This window comes from Bos taurus, chromosome 9 (assembly GCF_002263795.3).
Source record: "Bos taurus isolate L1 Dominette 01449 registration number 42190680 breed Hereford chromosome 9, ARS-UCD2.0, whole genome shotgun sequence".
Lineage (NCBI taxonomy): Eukaryota > Metazoa > Chordata > Mammalia > Artiodactyla > Bovidae > Bos > Bos taurus.
Window position 1 is genome coordinate 38823629 of NC_037336.1, and position 23416 is coordinate 38847044.

The following is a 23416-nucleotide window of genomic DNA, read 5'->3' on the forward strand; positions in this document are numbered from 1 at the left end:
CCTTCAAAGTTTCCCACTCTTCTGGCTTCTCTTCCATTTTCCTTTCCTCCTTTCCATCCCTTCTTCTCCCTCTCCAGATTTTTTCCTTTCTGCCCCTTCTTCTTCACTCTGGGGTCTGGACTGAATTAAGAATCACAAATGTGTGTTTAGAGAAACCTTATCTGAAACAAACAAACAAAAGAACCCATGGGTTGGTTTGAGGTTGTTCTCTAAACGGTTTTTACTAGCTTCCAGCACGGTGGAGTCAGTCCATTCCCATTAGCCCCGTCCGCCAGTTGAGCAGCTCAGAGGAGTTCCAGAGCGAACTTGTAATCAGGTCGGGTCACGCTGCACTGCCTTCGGCCTGCTATGAGCTGTTCTGTGCAGGACCCGAACAAGGGCAGTAAACGTTCCCTCATCTCCAGGGCTCACCACTGCTTCCAGTCCTCTGGCAAACCAAGTGGAAGAACTTCTCTGTCTGGGAAATTCTGCAAGTAAACTTGGAAATATTTACTCACTGGAATTTGAACCTGAGCCACACAGTTCACTCAAAACCAACTTCCACTAAGCCAACTGACGTTGGGAAAGTTTGCATGCGTTTGGGTAGTAAATGAAGAATGTTAATGAGTTTAAAGTCTTGTTGTTTTTTTAATCCAGAACTTTCAAACACTTATAAAAAAAAATTACTCCCTGGAGAATGAAGTAAGACCTTGAGAATCTGCGATTGCAAAGATCTGATCCAAATTGGATCTGAGGCTCTTCCTAGCTGTAAATTTATATATTTATTAATATATTCCCCCCAAAATATTCATGCTGTGTCTCTAGGGCCTTTCAACCCTTTGGGTTGACCCAAAGAATGCTTTAAAAAAAAAATCCAAGCAGTTGGTAACAGCAAGACTTGATCATTTAGGAGCTAGTAATGTGGGTTATTAATTACTCAGGCTGCTCACTCCTGCCCTTCCCCTGCTTCTTGCTCTGCTATTTGTCTTCTTCCAGGGACATAACACCTTCATTAAATCCCATCCGTCCTTGCCTCAGAGGCGTCCCCTGGAAAATATCCCCTCTCTAGATGCATTGCCATTTATCATCACCCTTTGTTTGTGCTCTGTCAACAAGTTTTCAATTTATTTTGAATTCAGTTTATGATTAAAATTTAATGAGATCCAATCAAGTGCTTTTCTCACATCAAGATGCCTCGGCAGTCTCACCCATATCCTCTGTTGTAGTGGCATGAAGGAAAGCCATCACAGGTTTCCAGCCTGGCCATTCTTCATAAAACACAGGTGGCAGGTATCCACGCCTCCTTAGCTTCAAGGTGAATGGTTCTGAAACCTATTTATTCCAGAAGCTTCTAAGGTTTACTCAGCTCCTGCCATCCCCTTTCTCTGCTGCCCCCAAAAGCTGTGCAAGTCCATGCTTCCAACCAAGAATCAGGAGGATTCGGTGCACAGGCTCTGCTGCTGAACTGCCTGGGTTTGAACCCTAGCTCTGCTCTTTACTAGCTCTGTGGCCTTGAGAAAGTTACTTAACCTCCCTGTGTTCGGTTTCCCCATTCCTAAAATAGGGCTGACACAGTGCCTACGAATAGGGTGTCTGTGAGGATAAGGTAATACATCCAAAACACCTGGAACAATATTTGACCTGGAATTACATTTGAACAAAACAGATGTAAACATTTGACAAATATTAACAATCATTGTTAGAAAGGGTCAGCTTTCTTAAGTATATCCATTTCGTTGAGTGCATATTGATTTATCAGCATAATGTATATCAGAGGTTGATAAACTACAACCCTTGAGCCGAAGGTGGCCCATGGTCTATTTCTATACCTGCCTATTGCTAAGAATTTATTCTTTTAAAGGGTTGTGTACAAATGAGCTAACCTAAAAGCAGAGTATGAGACAAAGACAGTTTGTGGTCCACAGGAATGAACTATTTACTGTCTGGTTCTTTACAGAAAAGGTTTGCCAGTGTCTGATCTATGTGGTTTAATGGAAAGAGCTTGGAGATCTGTAGGCTGGAATTGGCTGTGACTTTGAAAAAGCTGGGCCTAAGGCTGTCTATAGTAGGAATGGTAGTGATACCACATATCCCTCCTCTGACCCAGATGTTTCAGGACCAGGTGAGATGATGTGTACCAAATCTGCCGAAAATACACGTTGGTTAAAAAGATACAGACTCCATACACTTTGCTGTTGTTCAGTCACTAAGTCTCATCTCTTTGCAACCCCATGACTACAGCACGCCAGGTTTATGTAATAGTTTTAGCATCCAAGTATAAAACAAGCAAACATGGTCTAGAAAAACAATTCCAAAGCCAACTATTTGTTGTAAAAATAATAACAAAATAACCTTTGTTTTTGGAGAGCTTGATATGGGCCAGACTCTACAGTCAGCACTTTATTTACACCTTCTTCCTTTATCCTCGCAATACCCTCCTGTGGGGCAAATGCTGTTATCTCCCCTCCACACACTTTACAGATAAGAAAAATGAGGCCCAGAGAAGATCAGTAATTTTCTCAAGGTCACACATCTAATCATGCCACTTCAGTTTAGTTCAGTCACTCAGTCGTGTCCGACTCTTGCGACCCCATGAACCACAGCACGCCAGGCCTCCCTGTCCATCACTAATTCCCAGAGTTTACCCAAACTCATGTCCATTGAGTCGGTGATGCCATCCAACCATCTCATCCTCTGTTGTCCCCTTCTCCTCCTGCCCTCAATCTTTCCCAGCATCAGGGTCTTTTCAAATGAGTCAGCTCTTCACATCAGGTGGCCAAAGTATTGGAGTTTCAGCTTCAATCATGCCACTAGCAGAGAAAGAATCCAATCATAGGGAGCTTGACTCTAGAGTCTGTACATCTAAGTCCTGCATATTTTCCACATCATAGAAATATGTATTGATTCAGGATAAGCCTTTCTGGATGGCAGAAGCCATAGTTAACTGTGAACATGGACATCAGATCTGAATATGTGTGCTGAAAGAGACTTGTGTCCTGTGCACAGCAAGGTTAGGGTCTAATCGTGACAGACCTGCAGAAAGACAGGCAGACATGATGGGAGGAAAAGAAGTTTTGGATGAACTATGAGATGAGAAATGTGGGACTATGAAATCAGACAGATTGATGAGAGGCAGAATGTGCTGGAGGAAAGAAAGTTTGCTGGGAACAGACGTGAGCAAAGACTTGGAGGCAATGAGAGAGAGACAGACAGACAGACAGACAGACTGAATGGGAAATTCTGTGACTGGGACACCAGGGAGCATCGCCACAGGGGATGTCAAAGCTGCTGATGTCTTGATAATTATCTGCAAACCGGGCTACTCAGGAAGGAGAGAAAGCAGAGAGGAAGCCAGAGAGACTGGGACAGAAAAACTGACAGATTTGAAGATGCTGGTCAGAATCTAAGGGCTAGAACCACAGCTCACAGTCCAAAGGGCAGTGAGATTCCAGAGAAGGAAAATTGCTGTCTCTTGAGTCAATCAGATCCAAGAACCAGACCCACATGCATCACTGGTTCACCTAGTTGTATGCACCTGGCGGCAGGGAGCGGCTTTCCAGGTGGCAGGAGTGGTAAAGAACCCACCTGCCAATGCAGGTAGACATAAGAGACTTGGGTTCGATCCCTGGATTGGGAAGATCCCCTGGAGGAGGGCATGGCAAACCACTCCAGTATTCTTGCCTGGAGAATCCCATGGACAGAGGAGCCTGATGGGCTACAGTCCATGGGGTGACAAAGAGTCAGACACGACTGAAGCGACTTAGCACGCACACACGTGGACCTGGGGCTAGTCTTCCATTCCTAGCTCGTGCCACTCCAAGTCCACCCATCCCCACTGCGGACAAATGTCTTCACCCTCTGCTGAATGGTCTTTTGTATTTTAAGGAACAGTTTACTCTCTCCTGGGTGGTCTCAGCAGTGCTTCTCTCTCATTGACTCTTAATCTTTGTGGACATCAGAATCACTGGTGGAGCGTTTCCTTTTCCGTTTTTATCTTGTAAGTAGATATACAGGCACTTGGTACAAAACTTAAAAGGTAAAAAAATGCTCTGAAAAGCAAGTCTCCCGCCCGCCTCCACTCCCAGTCACACAGTTCCCTTCCTGGAGGCACCCTCTGTTCCAGCTTTCTGACCACCCAGCGTGGGTACAGACAGACTTAGATTGGACAAAGGATAACATATACTCTACACACTGTTCTGCTCCTGCCTTTTTTAACTTCGCGATAAATTTTGGAGATAGTTCCAAATCAGTTCACACAGCACTTCCTCAGTCTTTTCAAAAAGATGCGGAGTATTCATTGCAAGGCTGAACCACAGTTCTAAAAAAGCAGAAGCTTTTTGGATGGGTGAGTCCTTTGCAGTCTTTGCTGTTACAAACCTTGCTGCATTGCCTATCTTCAAAGCCTCTTTGTTTTTACCAAATAAGTGCATCTCTCTATAGAGGAAATTCTTGGAAATGAAATTATTAGGTCCAAGGACATTAGATTTAAAAATCCCGATAGTCATGGCTAAATCGTACAGATGACACTTCCCTTGGTAAAATATGAGAGGACCTATTTACCTGTGGGACTTGGTGGTGGTGGTTTAGTCGCTCAGTCATGTCCGACCCCATGGACTGTAGCCCGCCAGGCTCCTCTGTCCATGGGATACTCCAGGCAAGAATACTGGAGTGGGTGGCCATTTCCTTCTCCAGCCTGTGGGACTTAGAAACAAAAGGGTGCTCTGGCCTTCTCAGAATCTCAAGGGGTGGGGCCTGGGCATCTGAGTTGTGAGCCTCAGAAAGCGCTTCTGAGTCAGAAACTCTTCTGAGGTCCATGGCTGGCCAGCCTCTCCCTGTTCCCAGGGATCTGAAGCCATGAGCTAGATTTATCTGTCGGCTGCATCCCCAACAGCCTCAGCCTCTCCCGGCTTTCTGAGCTCAGTGTCGTGCTGATGAGCTGAGACTGCCCAGACCACGGCCACCAATGGGGTTCTCCAGGCCCTAACTGGGAGGTCTTCTGTCCTCCTCGGGATCACAGACTTCTCTAGATAATGGCTAGAAAACAGCTTTTTTGCTTAAAGCCAATTTGCACCCTCTGAGGGAGACGGGAACACAGGCTGTGCCAGGGTTACAACCACCTGCATAGCATATAGAAGAGGTCTGGAGTAAAACAGGGGAAATGGAAATGGTTAGGAGAGGTGGGATACTGAGTTAATGTTTTTTAATGTCTAGGTATCTTTTTTATTACAATATTGACATTGAAGACCAAAAAATAAAACTGCTACTTCCGACCCAACCCACTGATCTGCCCATGGCCCTCTGATGTGGCATTGTATTCTCTGTGACACCCTCAGGAGGGTGGCAGGGTTGTTCTGTCAGTTCTGGCTGAGGTCTAGGGCCGGAGGGGCCCTTGTGGTGGGCGCAGGCCTGCCCCACCCGCTGCTGAGGATGTAGGAGGAGGCCGGGTACTCCGTGTCTGAGCAGATACCCCATCATGCTGCGGGATAGGCTCACTGTTACTCTGCCAGCAAGGGTTGAGGTCAGCCCCGTCATGGATGGGACCTCTTCAGGCCTGGCCTCAGGGCCTGACACTTAGTGGAGCTTAATACATATTTGAGAGGAAGAGGGAAGGGTACCCATGTGGTCTAATTTCAAGAACTCGGAGGACTTGGCCCACCAAATCCTCCCTGTCACCCTTCATGGACCTGATTTCCTCACAGTCAGGGATTCTTCCAGCTACATGGATCTGTCTCCTCTCTAAAACAGGCACTGGTCCTTCATTCATTCAACAAATAGTTATTGAGCGCCTGCTAGGTACCAGGTATAATTCTAGATGCTGGGAATACAGCTGTGAACAGAAGAGTCGAAAATCACACCCTCATGAAGCTTACATCCTGGGGGGAGAGGAGAGACAATACACACGGAATATTGTAGTAGGTATTAGAATTGATAACGTCTTTTTTTTTTAGTATATACAATGGTGACAACTGCTGAGAGAAGGATAGAGTAGGAAGGGGAGGCGGAGTGATGGGAACATGTAAATATTTTAGAGGGTGACCAAGGAGCCCTCATGGAGAAAGTGAGAGCTGAGTAAAGACTTAAAAAAGAAAGATAGCAAGCCACGCAGATATGTAGGGGAAGAGTGTTTGAAGAAGAAGAAATGGCAAGTGCAAAGGCCCTCGATTTGTATTAGTTTGATTTCCTGTACTAGTCATTTACCTTCAGCTGGATTACAAACCACCTGAAGGTAGGAATAATGTTTTATGTCTCCAGAAATAATTTTGTTTACCTTTTAATAGATATCCTCTTGGACCTCTTGAGTTATGTGTCACTTGTAGGTATCAACTGTAAAAGAATTTTAATTAAGCTTATGCTTCAGAAGAAGGGGTTCACAGCACAGTGTCAGACACACAACAGGGATCAGTAGTCATTTGCTGTTTGAATATTTGTAGTGACAGATTTAAAATATGGGTGTTCACTGTGTTTGTTAAAAATTACTAATCCCATAGTTTTCCTGAAAGGCTGTTCATTGCCATGCCAGGTTTATTCACTATCATCCAAGGAACCACTTGTTCCTTTTCAGACCAGTTTCAAATCTAGAATTCCCTCCCTAGGACACGACCTCAGAATTCCAGTTATGTGACCACACTCCAGAGATGGCCGCCCTTGTCACCCTTTTTATTAGCTTCCTCCAAGTCCTTGAAATCTCCTCAGCTGGAAGAGCATTTGCAACTTTTTAAATTTAATTTTATAAGTTTTAGGGAAGCACTTCTAAGGCATTCACATTTGAAACCCAGGGAGAATATAAACAATTGTACCTGAAATGTAGAAAATGAAAATGAATCGCATACCAAGAAACAGCCGACAGCATTTAGTTCTTTTGTTGGCTGGTTCTCTGGCAGCTTCTCCACCCTCCCCCCGTCCCCCTCCCCGACCCCCATCATTCAGCTGTGGGTCCACAGATGCTTGCTGAAGATTATGTAACATGCAGCCAGTCCTTTGGAAAATACTTTTGCTTCCTGACCAGCTGAAGCGCATGTTGTATGGCATATCCAATTTCAGAGCTGTAGAAAAACTGTGAGAAAGAAAGGAAAACAATGGTGAACATTTTTAAATGCTCAGAAGTTGAAATATGTGTGTTTTGGGTAGGTCTAATCAACTGATATCGGTTGAAAGGTGTGTGTTTTTCCAGGGTCTAATCAGTTTCGGTGCTGAGGTCTCTTCTCTGCAGAGCCGTGGGGCCGGAAGCACACCCAGACTAGACAGCAACCTAGAAAGCCCACGGCAAGGAGGGAGGGAAGGCTGGGACTGGGAGCCTGAAGAATTTTCTCTTGTGAGAAAGTGGTACAGAGGTTGTTTGGAGCAGATGGTAAGTCTGATACCAAGTGAGGGTCAGAGAAGTGTTAGCGGACATTCATTTGGCAGAGTGCAAGGAAAACTCGGGCTTTCCTGATGGGTCAAGCGGTAAAGGATCTGCCCGCAATGCAGGAGACTCAGTTCAACCCCTGGTACAGGAAGATCCCCCGCAGAAGGAAATGGCAACCCACTCCAGTATTTTTGCCTGAGAAATCCCGTGGCCAGAGGAGTCTGATGGGCTACAGTCCATACAGTCGCAAAAGAGTCAGACACTGCTGAACACACACGGCAAACTGACATCTCTTTTTATAGGCCAGGAAGAAAAATGTGGGAAACCACTGATCCCACTTCTGCTTCTGCGGGGCAGCATTTTAAAATGCATGTGCCTTCCCTAGTGGTTCAGGGGCTAAGACTCCAGGCTCCCCGTGCAGGGGGCCCAGGTTCAAACCTTGGTCCTCGTCAAGGAACTAGACCCCACATGCCGCAGCTAGGACCTAGTGGCAACCAAATAAAAATATTTTCTAAAGTATGTTGCTTAAAATGCATGCTGTCATGGTGCCACTGGGTTGGGTACTAGGCTCAAGAGAAGGGGAATTCCTATTTTTCCAACTTGTCTTAGAGCAGTAACTGATGGGCATCGTGCCTTGGGGCAGTAAGCCCTCAGTGAGTGAGTGTGGTTGAAATTCTACAGGGATGAAAGAGGAATTTAAAGATCCAACCGCCAGCACCACTCCTTTTCTCTGTATGGCATTTGAGGCATGTTACGTACGAGGCCTTCACAGAACAGACCGCTGGGGTCTTTTCTCGTGACTCCTTCACTCCCACTGTCCCTGCTCTGGCTCCCCATCCTCACTTCAGAGACATCTTTTCCCCTGACCTGCCTCCTTGCTTCCCCTGGAGCCTAAGTATTCTGGGGCATCATTTCAACCGATCTGATGATAAGGGGAGGCCAATTTTCCTTCCCATTCTGTCATGTTGGTTAAGAGTTCTATTTCTATGGGTAAAACAGTATTCCCTGGACTGTGGGCTGACTGCTTGGGCTAAAGGCTAGTTTATTGAGCCTTGTCCATGGAGCTGCTACATCACAGGCCAGATGGTCGTGCAGGCATCATGCAAGAGGGAATTAAGTCCTCCAAATAACCTATAGCTGTAACTGGAAAATGTCACTATGACCTTTTTTCCAGTGCTTTTTAAACTCGGGCTTTAAAATTCTTTTTTTCTTTCTTTTTAAATTAGGCAATAGGTCACATGGAGCAATAGTTTAAAAGCTCAGACGGTGAAAATTCTCCCTCATCCTCCTCTCCCTCAGCTTAGCCCCATTCTCAAAGGCAACCAATGCACCAATGTCTTATGTGTCCTCCATACACATTTTATACGTGTGCAAGCAGATATGCACACACACACACATACTCACACATTCCCCTCTCCTAATTTTTTCCCACAAAATAGCAGCACCATTTACACATTGGTCTGCACCTTGCTTTTTTTTTTTTTTTCTTATCACTTAACAGTATATTTTGGAGGTCATTCCACATCTGTTACTGATATTTCTTTCATCATGGATTCCAGACACACATGAAGCAATCCACATACTGATCATTTCTCTTTCCTCAGAAATTGGCCATTGGTTTTCATCTGTGTCTTCCCCTTGCTGGTGTATGACTTCTACCGCATGATGGTCCAGTCACATTCTTTGAATAGCCTTCCAGAAAAAATGATCTTCATAAGTCTTAGTGCCTTTCCCTGGAGGATAAGCAAATGATTTTACGTGACTGGGGGCTCTGCCAGCACGCTGGTGTCATTCTACTGTTAATTTAAACCACATCTTGAATGGGGTCCCTTAAGGTCATGAAGTGGGGACTTCAAGAACTGACCTGACTCCTGAGGTTGTGGCATGTTTTCTCTTGTTCCAGACACTAGAATGAACCGAAGCATTCCTGTGGAGGTGGATGAATCGGAACCATACCCAAGTCAGTTGCTGAAACCCCTCTCAGAATATTCCCTGGCAGAGGAGTCAGAACTGGCTGCTCCAGATGCAAGGAACATGGTGCCTAACAACTTGTCTGCATCCCCAACTGCTCAGTCTTCCTCCAGAGACTTTCCTCAGGCTCACCTGCCCCTGCAACTATCAAATCTCCAGCAGCCTGTGTCCCCGAGGGTCACCTGCCTGCGCGCCAAAGTCTTGGCAGAGAGTGAAGACAGCTTGTGGAGGAGACACATGGATCCCAGCAAAGACTTCACCTCAGGCTCCTGTGCAGCCGGAGAGCCTGAGACTCAGTCTGTGGCTGGAGCCCTCCCCCAGGAGCATCAGTTTTCCATTATGGAAAAACATAATCAATGGCTGGGATCTTGGCTTTCAGCAACTTCCCCTGACACTGGCCATGACTCTGACAAATCTGACCAAAGTGTACCTAATGCCTCAGCAGACCCCCAAAGTGGTAGCCAGGAGATGGTGCCCCGGCCTCTCAGGAACCGAGCAGCCCCAGACCCACCTACAATAGACACGGGGTATGATTCACAGCCGCAGGATGTCCTGGGCATCAGGCAACTGGAAAGGCCACTACCCCTCACCTCCGTGTGTTACCTCCAGGACCTCCCCAGACCTCTCAGATCCAGGGAGTTCCATCAGTGTGAACCTCAGAGATACCCAGCATGTGCACAGATGCTGCCCCCCGAGCCCTCCATGCAAGCTCAGTGGAACTATCACTACTATTGTCCTGGAGACCCTGACCACCAGGTGCCATGTAAGTGAGTTGCTCTCCTCTGGATGTTGTGGCCCAGGTAACTGAGTAAACGGGAATCTCGCGTCAGTGTCTTGCATCGCTACACCAGCACAGGCAGGTCAGAAGGCAGAGAGGGCATTCTGCTTCTTATGGGGCCCTCCATGTGCGTTTGGATTTGCAAGGGGCTTTAGAAGAATGCTTTATCTTGGCCCAGAGCCCGTCTCACTTGGAACCTGCCTCTCTAGGAAACGTTAAGAAGAAAACAGACTGCTCTCTAGGGTAGCTGAAGTGAAACTTACCTAGAGGCAGGGAGCCATCCCAAATGACTTCTAGAAAATTTTGTTGTCCAAATTCTTGGGCATTCTTTACATGCTTGTTCTCCACCTTAGATTTTTCAGAGAAAGAGGCCTTCAGTCAAAAAAATCAGAAGGTGCCCAGAATGTCATTGAGACTTCAAATTCATGGCATTACATGAAGGTCCCATCATTCCTGTATTTCTGTTGCTTAAAGCCCTTTGGAGGTTGAACCATCCACACCTACCCTATGATCTAGCCACACTCAAGGACTGGCAGCCCCCTAACATGTAGAGCTACTTCATAGACCCCTGCATTGTCCATGTTCTTCTCTCTACCTAGGATTTTTCCCCTTCTTGTATACATGTGAACCAGTTCTATATCTTTTAACTGTTTTCTCAAGTTCTAATGTGTATACTGTAAAGTTTGCCCTTCCTCATTCATTGAAGGGTAGTATATTTAGTGTATGCAGCCATCACTCAGAGAAGGCAATGGCAACCCATTCCAGTACTCTTGCCTGGAAAATCCCATGGATGGAGGAGCCTGGTAGGCTGCAGTCCATGGGGTCGCTAAGAGTCGGACATGACTGAGCGACTTCACTTTCACTTTTCACTTTCATGCACTGGAGAAGGAAATGGCAACCCACTCCAGTGTTCTTGCCTAGAGAATCCCAGGGACAGAGGAGCCTAGTGGGCTGCCATCTATGGGGTCGCACAGAGTCGGACACGACTGAAGCGACTTAGCAGCAGCAGCCATCACTATATATGTCTTTTAAGACTTAGCTCAGGTGTCCCTCTGACAGCTTCCCCAGATCACTCCCTTCTTCAGGCTCTCTGTCTCCTTATGCTCTGCCTGTTGGCACACCTAATGCCAGTATGGCATCTACTTTGGGCCTTTTTTACTTCTCTTGTCAGACTGTAAGCTTTTGCACATCAGCAACTTACGTATTTTCAATCCGTAATTCCCCAGCATTTAACACAGTGACCAATATATACAAGACTCTCAACAAATTATGTCCAATGAATGAATAAAATGCATCAGTACAGTAAGCATCTCTGAAAGTGATAAACTCTTAGACTGAGGTAAAAGGTCCATTACAGTTCTTGATGTCAAGTCTCCATGAGGCTGCTGGAAAATAGCAATAGGGCTTTACAGATGAAACACTGGCTGAGAGGCTGGGAGATGCAATATTTTTCTTAGCAAATAAATACCATATCAAAAACAGTTTGAAGAGTCTGACCAAATCTGATGCCTAGCTTTAAAATGAATTATGGAAATAATCACGAATCCTATAATCAATCACAATTTATTTATTTGTACATGTACATTTAATATAAAGCTTCCTTTTCATAGTTTAAAAAAAGAAAATGTGAGGTAAAAGAATTTAACTTAGATGATGCCTGAAAGAAAACAGGGAAGAATGAATGAGTTAAGAGTGAGGGTAAGAGATGAGGCAGCAGCAGGGCTCTGGGAGAAAGAGCCCCTGAGATCTACAGCTGGGACTCTGGTGTTGGTGTTGGATGCGGGGCAGTCAGCTGACTGAAGCAAGAACATCACTGGTGCTCCGAGTGTTCAGGAACAGGGTGAGTGTGCTGACGAAGTTCCTTAAACATAAATCACTGAACCTGGGCAGGGTCAGGATTTGCATTTTTTTTCTCAATGATTCTTAGGTTAAAAAGGAATCCCACAATACTTTTTTTTTTTTTTTTTTAAGATTCTACTCTCTGCATTTAAAGGTAGTTTTTCTGATCATAATAGTAATATTTGTTCACTTTCAAAACTCAAATATGCCCAAAAGCCTAATTCATGTTTCTGTCACTCAAATATAATTCCTTATTGGGGTCTGACATATTTACTGGGTGTTTTTGCATGTATATATTTACTATGATATTAAAATAACTTCAGGATAATTTTCTAGCATTGTTTCAAAATGTTGCATAGTATTTCATCAGATGGATCTATCAAGTTGTTTTTAAGCTATTTTCTGTTGTTGGCTATTTTAGTTTCCCATTTCTGAGCCAATAAGCAATTATACGATACATCATGTACCCATGCTTTTATCTGCATTTCTGGTTAATTCCTTAATGTGTGGAAGTGTGAATGCTTCGTCAAGGGCTTTGTGATACTAAGTCCCAAGCAGTTGCCTTAAACCACTAACAAGAGAAAGCTTCACTGTGATAGAGAAAGCGTGAACTATTATCATTTGAGGGTCCCAGGAAGATCTTCCCACTTGAAGATATTTTTCCTGTTGAACCCTGAAATGTCATCATTAGCAATCTAGTCCTTGGAGGTAAGCATTGCCCTCCCAGGGCAGGCTCTGTTAAAATGCGAACACGCCCGCTGGGAACACTCTTAGTCTCTAACACCTGCTTTCTTTATTCAGATTGCCTCCCCTTGTTCTCTGTATTATTTCCTTCTATTGACTTGGGGAGGAAAGGGGGGCCTTAGGATCCTGGGAGTGAAGACAAGCAATGAAAGGCAGAGAGGAGAAAACTGGGACAGGAGAAGGGACAAATTTACGGAAGGTGTATAAACAGCCAATAAGTGTATGAATCCAAGCTTCACACTGAATTTAAGAAATGCAAAATTTTTAAATATATATTTTTCCTAATCAGATACACAAAAATAAAAAGTCTGGGACAATATCTAGTGTTAGTGGGATTATGGGAAAATGAACATTCCCATCTACTCTTGGTTTTTTTTTTTAATATATTTTGTGATTTTATCTATTTATTTTTGGCTGTGCTGGGTCTTCGTTGCTATGCTAGGGCTTTTCTCTAGTTGCAGGAAGCAGAGACTAGTCTCTAGTTGCCGTGCTCGGGCTTCTCATTGCAGCGGCTTCTCTTGTGGAGCACAGGTTCTATCTAGGGCGCTCAGGCTTCAGTAGTTGCAGCTCCCAGACTCTAGAGTACAGGCTCAATAGTCATGGCACACAGGCTTCGTTGCTCTGCGGCATGTGGGATCTTCCCAGATCTGGGATTGAACCTGTGTCTCCTGCATTAGCAGGCAGATTCTTTACTGAGCCACCAGGGAAGCCCCCATTTACTCTTGATAGGAGTATAAATTGGTACAGTTTTCCAGGAGGCAATTTCACTATCAAAATTTTAAACGTGTCCTATTTGGTCCAGCGTCTCACTTATAAGAATCTATTCTATAGACACATTCAATTAGCATGTAAAAATACATGAATGAGGACGTTTATTAAAGCACTGTTGCATTAGAGTAAGAATAAAAAATCTAAAATGCCTATCAATAAGGGGGAAATTATTATAAATAATTATCAAATTATGTTATAAAGGATATAAATTATTGTAAATAAGTTGTGATTTATTTATACAATAGACTATTAAGTCCCTGTTACTACACTCTGACATAAAAAAGATTAAAGAAGCATGCTTTGTGGATCCCATACGTGCTATTTTTTTAACTATATATGTTTAAAAATGGCTTGAGAAAGACTGGAAGATGGCCACAACCATTAACAGTGATCGTGAAGGGGAGGGGAATAAGGAATTAGGAGAGACAGGGAGATTTTTCTTCTAACTCTCTATACTTTTGTTAAATTTGTTATAGCAAACAGGCATAACTTTTATAATGTAAAAAATGAGTAAAAGTTAAAAAGAAAAAGGAAATGAGAACATGTGGGCTCACCCTAAATCACCCCACATGTGCCTTGGCCCTGGCCTCCAGGGGCCTCTAATTACAGGGAAGAGGGTCAGGGTTGGGCTGGTTTTGCCTGGGAAAACCAGTGCTTATATTTTGTCCTCAGGGCACTGCAAACCCAGAATATTTCTGAAGCCTCTGATAGCAATGGCTCCCAAGAAGGTTGCTATGAGGATTAAATGAGATAATGTATTAAAGACACTAGGAAAGTGGCTGGCTTGTAGTAAGCTATCAAAAACTAGCAGCTTTTAGTTATTATTGCTATTATTTAAATAGAGCCTGCAGCCCAGCCCTGTAGAGTGCCCCTCTGCTTCTAGATCCCTCTTGCTGGCACAGATTTTAAGCATTCAAAGCAGGTGTACAAATGCTTAGTTTTGTGTCAGGGCTATCACTGCACTTAATTGCCAACAGAACCGCTTCAAAAGAGCTGTTCACCTAAGCAATTCTCTTGCAGTTGGAAACCATGGCTACATGATTCTACTTGGCTTTAGAAGATCATTACTTCCTCATCTGTTAGAGAAAATATAAATAAATGCTCATCATGCAAATGGCACAGCTTTGCCCCTGCAAGTTAAAGCACAAATGGTTACTAGTCACTCCTTTCATGTAAAAAAAAGTTATCAAAGTAGGTGAAAACAAAAGGTGGAAAAATCTATTTCTTTCCTTCACCGTCATCCCCCAGAGAAGTCAGCCTCTTACTGCCTCAAAATCCTTCCTCTGAAGGTCACCAGAATGGAGGTCATGGCTCTGCAATCAAATAAAACCCTCGACGCAAATAAATTGGAAAAAAAAAAAAGAATATATTAAGTCTAAAGTGCTCTTATCTTACTGTAAAATTCTTGCTTTCTATACCAAAGAGACTGAATAAAATAAACCTGTGGACACATGCCCACTATTGTTCATATAGACCCCCAAACATGATTATTTGTGTGCTAGAATGCATGCACAGTTAAAAGTAAGGAAAAAACAAAGCAGATGGAAGAGATGATAAAGAAAGGCAGTCCCTTTCAGGAACTACAGCTGTTTACAGCTGGGGGAGTTCCTGTAACAGTTTATGTTGGCCATCTTGTCTTCCTGGCTAAACTAATTGTGTTATATCATCATGTTTTTTTTGACAACTTGAAAATCACATTTTACTTTCTCCCTCATAAATTCTTTTAATATCATTCTTAATAAGGAAGAAAAATGTTGAATGTTTTGACTGATAAGTGGAAAACCTCATTTAGGATTTGGTTTACAAATTCCAAGTGGTCAAAGCCCAGTAACACGAAGACCGTGTGTAACCCAAGCCAAGAGGATCATAAGATTGACGAGCAACATACAGTTCTGGGCACCCATGCATGATTGTGCAAGATTTGTATTTTTGTTCTGTGATGAACACTGCGTCAGAATGTAGGAGTTACTCTGCTAACAAATCACTTGTCCATCACATCCCCCACCACCTTCTAGACTCCATCCTCTTGATGGAATTCTAGGCACGGAGCACAAGTCTCTGGGGGAGATATCTTGGGGAGTGGTTCTTAAGTCTATCGTGTAGGTGGCTGCTGGCTTGCATGTCTCCTACTTGTACACTAACGAGTGTGGGTTTATATTTCAAAACAGACATCCACAGACAAACAGATTTTCTCTTTCTCTCCTGATTTATTTTGAGCAGCTCAGGAGAACTATAGTCTGTTTATCTCTAGTCATTGCATGCTTAGCCATAGAAATTTCAGTAATATTTGTTGAATGAATAAAAAGAAATCTGTTCCCTACTTCCTAGAAAAAGAAGTGATTCCCTAATTATGAGTAGAGGCTTTGTGATCTCAAGCCTTTGAAAGGCTATCTCTTTGCTTGTCTTATGGGAGGGCAGAGGAAAGAAAGGAGGTCACTTGGATTTAGAAACAGACCTGCTCATTTGTTCATCAATTTATCCAAATATTTGCCCAGTTCTATGCTAGGCACTGGGTGTACAGTTGTGAATACAACATCCTGTCTTTGTGGAGTTCATAGCCTACTGGAGATAAGTCTACTGATAAGTAGAAATCAGCAAACAAAATAACAAAGAGTACATGTTATAAAGAAAATAGCCAGGTGTTAGAGGAAGCATTAACAGCATGGTGAGAGGAGGCCTCTTTGAGGAGGACACTGCTGCTGCTGCTGCTAAGTCGCTTTAGTCGTTTCTGACTCTGTGCGACCCCATAGACGGCAGCCCACCAGGCTCCCCCGTCCCTGGGATTCTCCAGGCAAGAACACTGGAGTGGGTTGCCATTTCCTTCTCCAATGCAGGAAAGTGAAAAGTGAAAGTGAAGTCACTCAGTCGTGTCCGACTCTAGCGACCCCATGGACTGCAGCCTACCAGGCTCCTCCATCCATGGGATTTTCTAGGCAAAAGTACTGGAATGGGGTGCCATTGCCTTCTCCAGAGGAGGACACATTTGAGCTGAAATCTAAAAGACGAGAAGGTCCAGGAAGCAAGGACTTTAGTATTGTTAATGTACTGAAAGCAAGTGAGTGGAGATACAGCAGAGTGAGCAGTGAGAGAATGATATGCTAGAAAATGAAGGAGGCAAGGACTGTGATATGGAATTTGGATTTTTTACTCAGTTTAACTTCATCTTCAGGAAAGCAAAAAATTGAACTCTGTAATCCTGAATAAGGAACTTAGAACAGTACTTGGCATGTAACAAGTACTCAGTAAATATTAGCCATTATTACATATACCGTACCCAACTAGACTAGCAAGCCTTGATCAAAATAGCAGAAGGAAACTATCAAAACTTGAGCAATGAAAAGACGTTCATTTATCTGAAAATGTAAATTTTATTTCGCGACTTCTTCACACAACCAGCCAAATTCCAGTGGAACCAGTCAAGTTCCACTAAGGAAATCTTCTTTCTTTGTTTTAAACAATCAAAAGACAGCATAGAGAACTCTTTTGTCAGTACCCTAATTTTAAAATTGAGGTGGATCATTTTCATCTGCTCATATAAACCATTGTAAGCTTTTATCACAGGTGGCCATTTCAGAAACAAGAGTCACAGCTAATCAAACACTTAGTCCTCATGCCTTAGTGATTTTAATGATATGATTTGTTGCTATGAGACAAAAACATGTTGTGCGAGGAATAATCTGTTCAAAATCATATGACCTTGCTTCAAAGGCTTTTGATTAACAGCACTAACATACACTTTGTGGAAAAGAAACAAACCCTATGATTAGAGCTTGGTAGTCCTTTTAAAGCAAATAAAACCTTATTAGCCATTTATTAATGGACATGGGAAGCAAGAATGGCTCCAAGCATTAAAAACTTTCAAGGCCACTAGCAAAGTTGCTCCTCTTTCACCTTTTCTTTCTTCTTCCTACCTCCAAAGGAGACACTGAAAAATATCCCAGATGGAGAGCAGATGAGAAATAGACTCCCTAGAAGACCCAAGACCTAGCAGGCAGACTGTGCCCTCCCACATGGCTTTGCTTGTGCGTATGTATCAAGTTGACTTTGTAACTTTCAGTCTTCATTCACAGATTGAGCATCCCTCAGGTATTGGCACTGTGCTTTGAGGTATGGTGGCAAACAGACACAGTGCATGCTTTTACAAAGCTTGGAGTCTAGTAGGCAAGGCAGGCAAGAAGTTGACAAGTAGGAGTCATGCTTACTTACACAAACATGAAAAGTGCTAGGAAGAAAGTAAAATGATGAGATGGGATAAGTAACTGGTGAACAGATGATATCTGAGCTGAGCCCTGAATGTCAAGAAGTTGATCTGTAAAGATACAGGGCAAAACACTCTGAGCAGAGGGGATGGCAGACTCAGGCTCCCAGAGGTGGGGACCAGCTTGGCATTCAAGATGAAGAAAGACAGCCAGGGTAGCTAGGGCTTGCTGAACTTTTGAGAGTGTGCTGCTGCTGCTGCTGCTGCTAAGTCGCTTCAGTCGTGTCTGACCCTGTGCGACCCCATAGACGGTAGCCAACCAGGCTCCCCTGTCCCTGGGCTAGCTCTTGCCTAATGACCTGATGGCAATGGCACTTTTTGGTCTGTTCTAGCTGGGAAAGGGCCTTTCCTGGTGGCTCAGTGGTAAAGAATCCCCCTGCCAATGCAGGAGACATGGGTTCAATTCCTGGGTCAGGAAGATCCCCTGGAGAAACGAATGGCAACCCACTGCAGTATTCTTGTCTGGGAAGTCTGTGGACAGAGAAGCCTAGAGGGCTATAGTCCATGGGGTCTCAAAGAGTCAGACAAGACTTAGTGACTGAACAACTGGGGAAAAGAGCACCAAGAGAGACCAGTCCTATAGCCCTGAAACTCCAGCTGGTGAGGTGGACCCCTTGGAAATTATCTGACCTGACCCAGGATGGCCATAAAAACAAAACCTTGTTTTATCTTGTTCTAGATCATAGGGGTCTCTGTGGTCCTGTCTCCCCATTCTTAGAGATGCTATCCAAGCCCTGGTCTTTGTCAGCCAGGGGGTAGGCACAGGCATATCCTTTTATCCCCCTCCCCTTCCTTAAGCTCCAGATATCATGACCAGGCCTAAGCAAGAGCAGGGCAAAGGTCATGGTCAGGGCCTCAAGACAAGCTCTGTTCAGAGGGATGTGGTCAGTTTTGCCAGAGGAAGCATGACCTGGTGTCATGGGTCAAAGCAGACAATAGACTAAATCCAGGGAATCTGACCAAGCTTGAAAGACTGGCTGGGGCACATTTCCAGGGTCACCCAGTCAAGTTTCCTGAGCCCACACCGTGGGGACCCGGTAGTGGCCACACTAATGAACACACATATTATTAGTCTTCTGTACTTGAGGCCATATTCCTCTAGACGGTTCTTGACTACTTAGCAAACCAAGAATAAAAATCTTAACCACAGTCTCACCCTCCACATCCTGGTGCTGCCGACCTGCTTCTTCTGTTATTTCTTGCTCGCTTGCAAGTTTTGTTTCACCCTACTTCCCTGCAAGTATCCTACCTACACGACAGGCAAATTGGGCATTACTTTTATAATCAGAAGAAGAATAAAGACCAGTAAAGACCTTTTGAGTGTCAAGGTTCCTTCTTGCCTTAACTAGCTATGCCTGCTTGATCATCCAAGTTCTTACTTGGGCAGAGGTGGCAATACTTGGATCCCCAGGATGTGCTCGTGGGGTGATCCACGTGGCTCTTTTTGCAGGGTTATACGTGCCTCTCTCCAGTCCTTCTACAGGCTGAGCTCACCCCAATGTGCATCCAGCCTCTCAGACTTCCCACACTCGAGCCCCGTTGGATCTGGACAGTCCCCTCAGAGCCTTCCTCTCCCACCCTTCCTGGGTTCCTTGCATCCCTCCTCTGGCCCTCACTTCTCTTCTCTCACCGGGTCAGGCTGGTTGCCTTTAATCCTTTGGGACTGTTATTCCTATGCCTGGCTGGGGTTAACTTTCTCCCAGGTTAGAAATTCATATAAGTTGATGCGAGGACTGGCTTTGCTCTAAGACCTGCCCTCTTCTAACTGCCTGGTCCCAAGTACTCATGGCCTTTGGCAAGAGGGTACTGAGACAGTTGTGAGGTGTTGCCAGCTGCTTGGCTACTTCCCCGGGATATGAGCCAAGTTTTCATTCATTTACTTCTTCCTAAGAGGGATTGAAAAAGCTGACTTGAAACTCAACATTCAAAAAACAAGGATCATGGCATTCATTCCCATAACTTTGTGGCAAATAGAAGGGGGAAAAGTGGAAGCAGTGACATATTTTTTTTTCCCCTTGGGCTCCAAAATCATTGCAGTTGGTCACTATAGTCATGAAATTAAAAGATACTGTTCCTTGGAAGGAAAGCTATGACAAACCTAGATAGCACATTAAAAAGCAGAGTGGGAAGATTTGGGAGAATGGCATTGAAACATGTAAAATATCATGTATGAAACGAGTTGCCAGTCCAGGTTCGATGCATGATACTGGATGCTTGGGACTAGTGCACTGGGATGACCCAGAGGGAGGGTATGGGGAGGGAGGAGGGAGGAGGGTTCAGGATGGGGAACACATGTATACCTGTGGCAGATTCATTTTGATATTTGGCAAAACTAATACAATTATGTAAAGTTTAAAAATAAAATGAAATTTAAAAAAAATAAAAAAATAAAAAGCAGAGACATCACTTTGTCAACCAAGGTCCATCTAGTCAAAGCTATGGTTTTTCAAGAAGTCCCATACCAGTGTGAGAGTTGGACCACTAAGAAGGCTGAGTGCCGAAGAATTGATGCTTTCAATCTGTGGTGCTGGAGGAGACTCTTGAGGGTCCCTTATATGCAGAGTACATCATGAGAAACGCTGGGCTGGATGAAGCACAAGCTGGAATCAAGATTGCCAGGAGAAATATCAAAAACCTCAGATATGCAGATGACACCACCCTTATGGCAGAAAGTGAAGAAGAAATAAAGAACCTCTTGATGAAAGTGAAAGAGGAGAGTGAAAATGTTGGCTTAAAGCTCAACTTTCAGAAAAGTAAGATCATGGCATCCAGCCCCATTACTTCATGGTGAATCGATGGGGAAACAGTGGAAATAGTGGCTGACTTTATTTTGGGGGGCTCCAAAATCACTGCAGATGGTGATTGCAGCCATGGAATTAAAAGACACTTACTCCTTGGAAGGAAAGTTATGACCAACCTGGACAGCATATTAAAAAGCAGAGACATTACTTTGTCAACAAACGTCTGTCTAGTCAAGGCTATGGTTTTTCCAGTGGTCATGTATGGATGTCAAAGTTGGACTCTAAAGAGGGCTGAGTGCAGAAGAATTGATGCTTTTGAACTGTGGTGTTGAAGAAGACTCTTGAGAGTCCCTTGGACTGCAAGGAGATCCAACCAGTCCATCCTAAGGGAAATTGGTCCTGGGTGTTCATTGTAAGGACTGATGTTAAAACTGAAACTCCAGTATTTTGGCCACCTGATGTGAAGAGCTGACTCATTTGAAAAGACCCTGATGTTGGGAAAGATTGAAGGCAGGAGGAGAAGGGGACAACAGAGGATGAGATGGTTGGATGGCATCACTGACTCAATGGACATGAGTTTGGGTAAATTCTGGGAGTTGGTGATTGGCAGAGAGGCCTGGCGTGCTGTGATTCATGGGGTTGCAAAGAGTCGGACACGACTGAGCAACTGAACTGAACTGAACTGGACAGCAAGGAGATCAAACCAGTCAATCCTAAAGGAAATCAATCCTGAATATTCACTGGAAGCACTGATACTGAAGCTAAAGTTCCAATACTTTGGCCACCTGATGCAAAGAGCCGACTCATTGGAAAAGACCCTGATGCTGGGAAAGACTGAAGGAGAAAGGAGAAGGGGGCGGCAGAGGATGAGTTGGTAGATAACATCACCGACTCAATGGGCATGAATCTGAGCAAACTCTGGGAGATGGTAGAGGACAGAGGAGCCTGGCATGCTACAGTCCATGGGGTCACAAAGAGTCAAACACGACTTAACAACTGAACAGCAGCAAAGAAGGACTGGTGTGTGTGTTAGGGGGTGGGTGGGTGTGGGTGTGTGTGTCCAGGGAGGGAAATGAACAAGTAGTGATTCTGTAGCTATCATGAGGATAATTTCTCCTAGCCTTGGGTTTTAAAACTTGGGGAGTTATGGTAGGAATCGTGGTGATCTGGACCCCTTGGAGTGTATGTGGCCTGACCCAGGAAGGCTGTAATAGCAAAACCTGGTGGTAGAGCTCATCCTAGGCCAAAGGGTTCTCTGTGGTGCTACCTCCCCATTCTTAAAGATGCCCTCCAAATCCTCGTCCTTATCAGCTGTGGGGCTGGAATCAGCTCAGTTTGGATTGTTTTAAGCATCTAATTTAAATAGGGGCCTATGTTGAGCTCTGTGTTTCCAATTTAAAACATTAAACTCATGATTTCACAGATGTTTTTGTTTATAAAAACAATAAAGACAATGACTCGGTTTAATGAAAACTATCAAGTAAATAATAGTACAGAAATGTGGCAAACATCTCGGAGGTGGTAAATGATATATGGAACCCTCAGTTGGTATAAACACAGAAATTTGCACTGAGCTTACCTCTCCTTTCATGCAAAGGAGCCACAGTCAGTCTTTCCTGTTTTCTTTGCTGTCTTCACCTACAGATGGCCATAACTACCCTCGAGCAGCCTACCAGCAAGTGATCCAGCCAGCTCTACCTGGGCAGGCCCCACCTGGAGCCCATGTGAGGGGCCTGCACCCTGTGCAGAAGGTCATCCTGAGTTGTCCCAGCCCCTGGGACCAAGAGGAGAGACCTCCACAGAGAAACTACTCTCCCCCAGGTCTCCCCAGGTATCAGTAAGTACAACTGATGGGGCCAAATTTCAGACAATATTAACATGAAAAAGAATGACACCAATGCAATCAATATGCATCAGAACTCTATTCCTTTGCCACGCAGGCTGGTGACCAAGTCACACAGTTGAACACCCCACACAGACTTTTCAGGTCAGGAGGAAACGGAAGCTGTGTGATAAGAATCTCTTCACCAGATACATGAAGACCTTGAAGGAAAGGCTCTTAAGATGCTAAGTCACACCTTTTACTTCCAGATCTCTTGGCCTTTTGGATCAAAAAATAGGTTTTCATTTTCACTATGACTGACTTCCAAGGCTACAAAATTCTTTTTTATATCCCTAGTCTCTACACCTGTTTAAGTCCATTTCTTACTTTGAAATTTTAAATTCAATTGGTTCTCAATAGAAATTTAAAACAACTGTTATTTTGTAATAAAAGCATTCACTCATGTTTAACACCATTATTAGGTCTTTCCAATATTTCTTCCAGAAAAATAATTTTGGCTTTTCTTGACATTATTGTCTAATCTTTTAATCATATTTCTATTCATTGTTCTTTTTTGACTCCTCAAGTTTTTTTTTTTTTTTTCTCTTCATTTATAGATCTAAAATATACAGGGAAAACTCATGTAAATGGAGCTTCCTAATTTATGACAAAATTGGAAAGAGAGTAGATAAAACATTTGCTCTTGCTCAAGCACAACTTTTATCTATCATTCAAAGTAAATCTATATTCCATTTTGAGAACGGAATGAGATATGAACCTCTTATTGAAGCAGTTTTTTTTCAGAAATGGAGAAATAGGTAATCAGCTCAAAAAGTGTATTGAAAAAAAGGCCTACTCTATTTACAATGGCAAATAAGGTGCCTTTCCTCTTCACTCAAAAGCCAATAACCCTCAGATTTTCTTTGCAGACAGATGCCTTATTTTTTTTTTTTACAAAAAAAATAGAATGGAATTTAAGTAATGGAATTAAGTAGTGAGTTTATAGTCAGATCAGCACTCTTGCAGAAAGCAATCTAAAATTCCAAGAAAACAAAATTTAAGCATCTCTATGTGTAGTGTTGAATAGGAGAAGCAATAGTAATTTTTTAAATGAACTTTTATTTTGAAATAATTTTGGATTTATTTATTGTAAAATAGTTCAGAGCAA

General features: G+C 43.7%; 2 protein-coding genes across 6 annotated transcripts in view; one reads left to right on the plus strand and one right to left on the minus strand.

The window, feature by feature from the left end:
* The window catches only part of TRAF3IP2 (TRAF3 interacting protein 2), a 44633-nt gene that overhangs the window by 3567 nt on the left and 17650 nt on the right, over positions 1-23416 (plus strand). The window contains exons 1-3 of one of the 3 annotated variants that reach the window (XM_024996844.2): positions 9970-10058; positions 17347-17453; positions 22071-22263. In XM_024996844.2, coding sequence (XP_024852612.1) covers positions 17438-17453; positions 22071-22263 — 209 coding nt within the window. In that variant the 5' untranslated portion in view covers positions 9970-10058; positions 17347-17437. 3 annotated transcript variants of the gene reach the window in all.
* Positions 6901-23416, minus strand: part of LOC784866 (gametogenetin) — a 99914-nt gene continuing 83398 nt past the window's right edge. The window contains exons 4-6 of one of the 3 annotated variants that reach the window (XR_009495904.1): positions 10337-10421; positions 8908-9057; positions 6901-7033 (exon numbers count right to left, since the gene is read on the minus strand). The gene's annotated coding sequence lies outside the window, so the exon portion shown is untranslated. Of the gene's footprint in view, positions 7034-8783; positions 9058-9188; positions 10422-23416 lie in introns of those variants that run through there. The other 2 variants (XR_009495903.1, XR_009495905.1) reach the window with 2 other exon arrangements.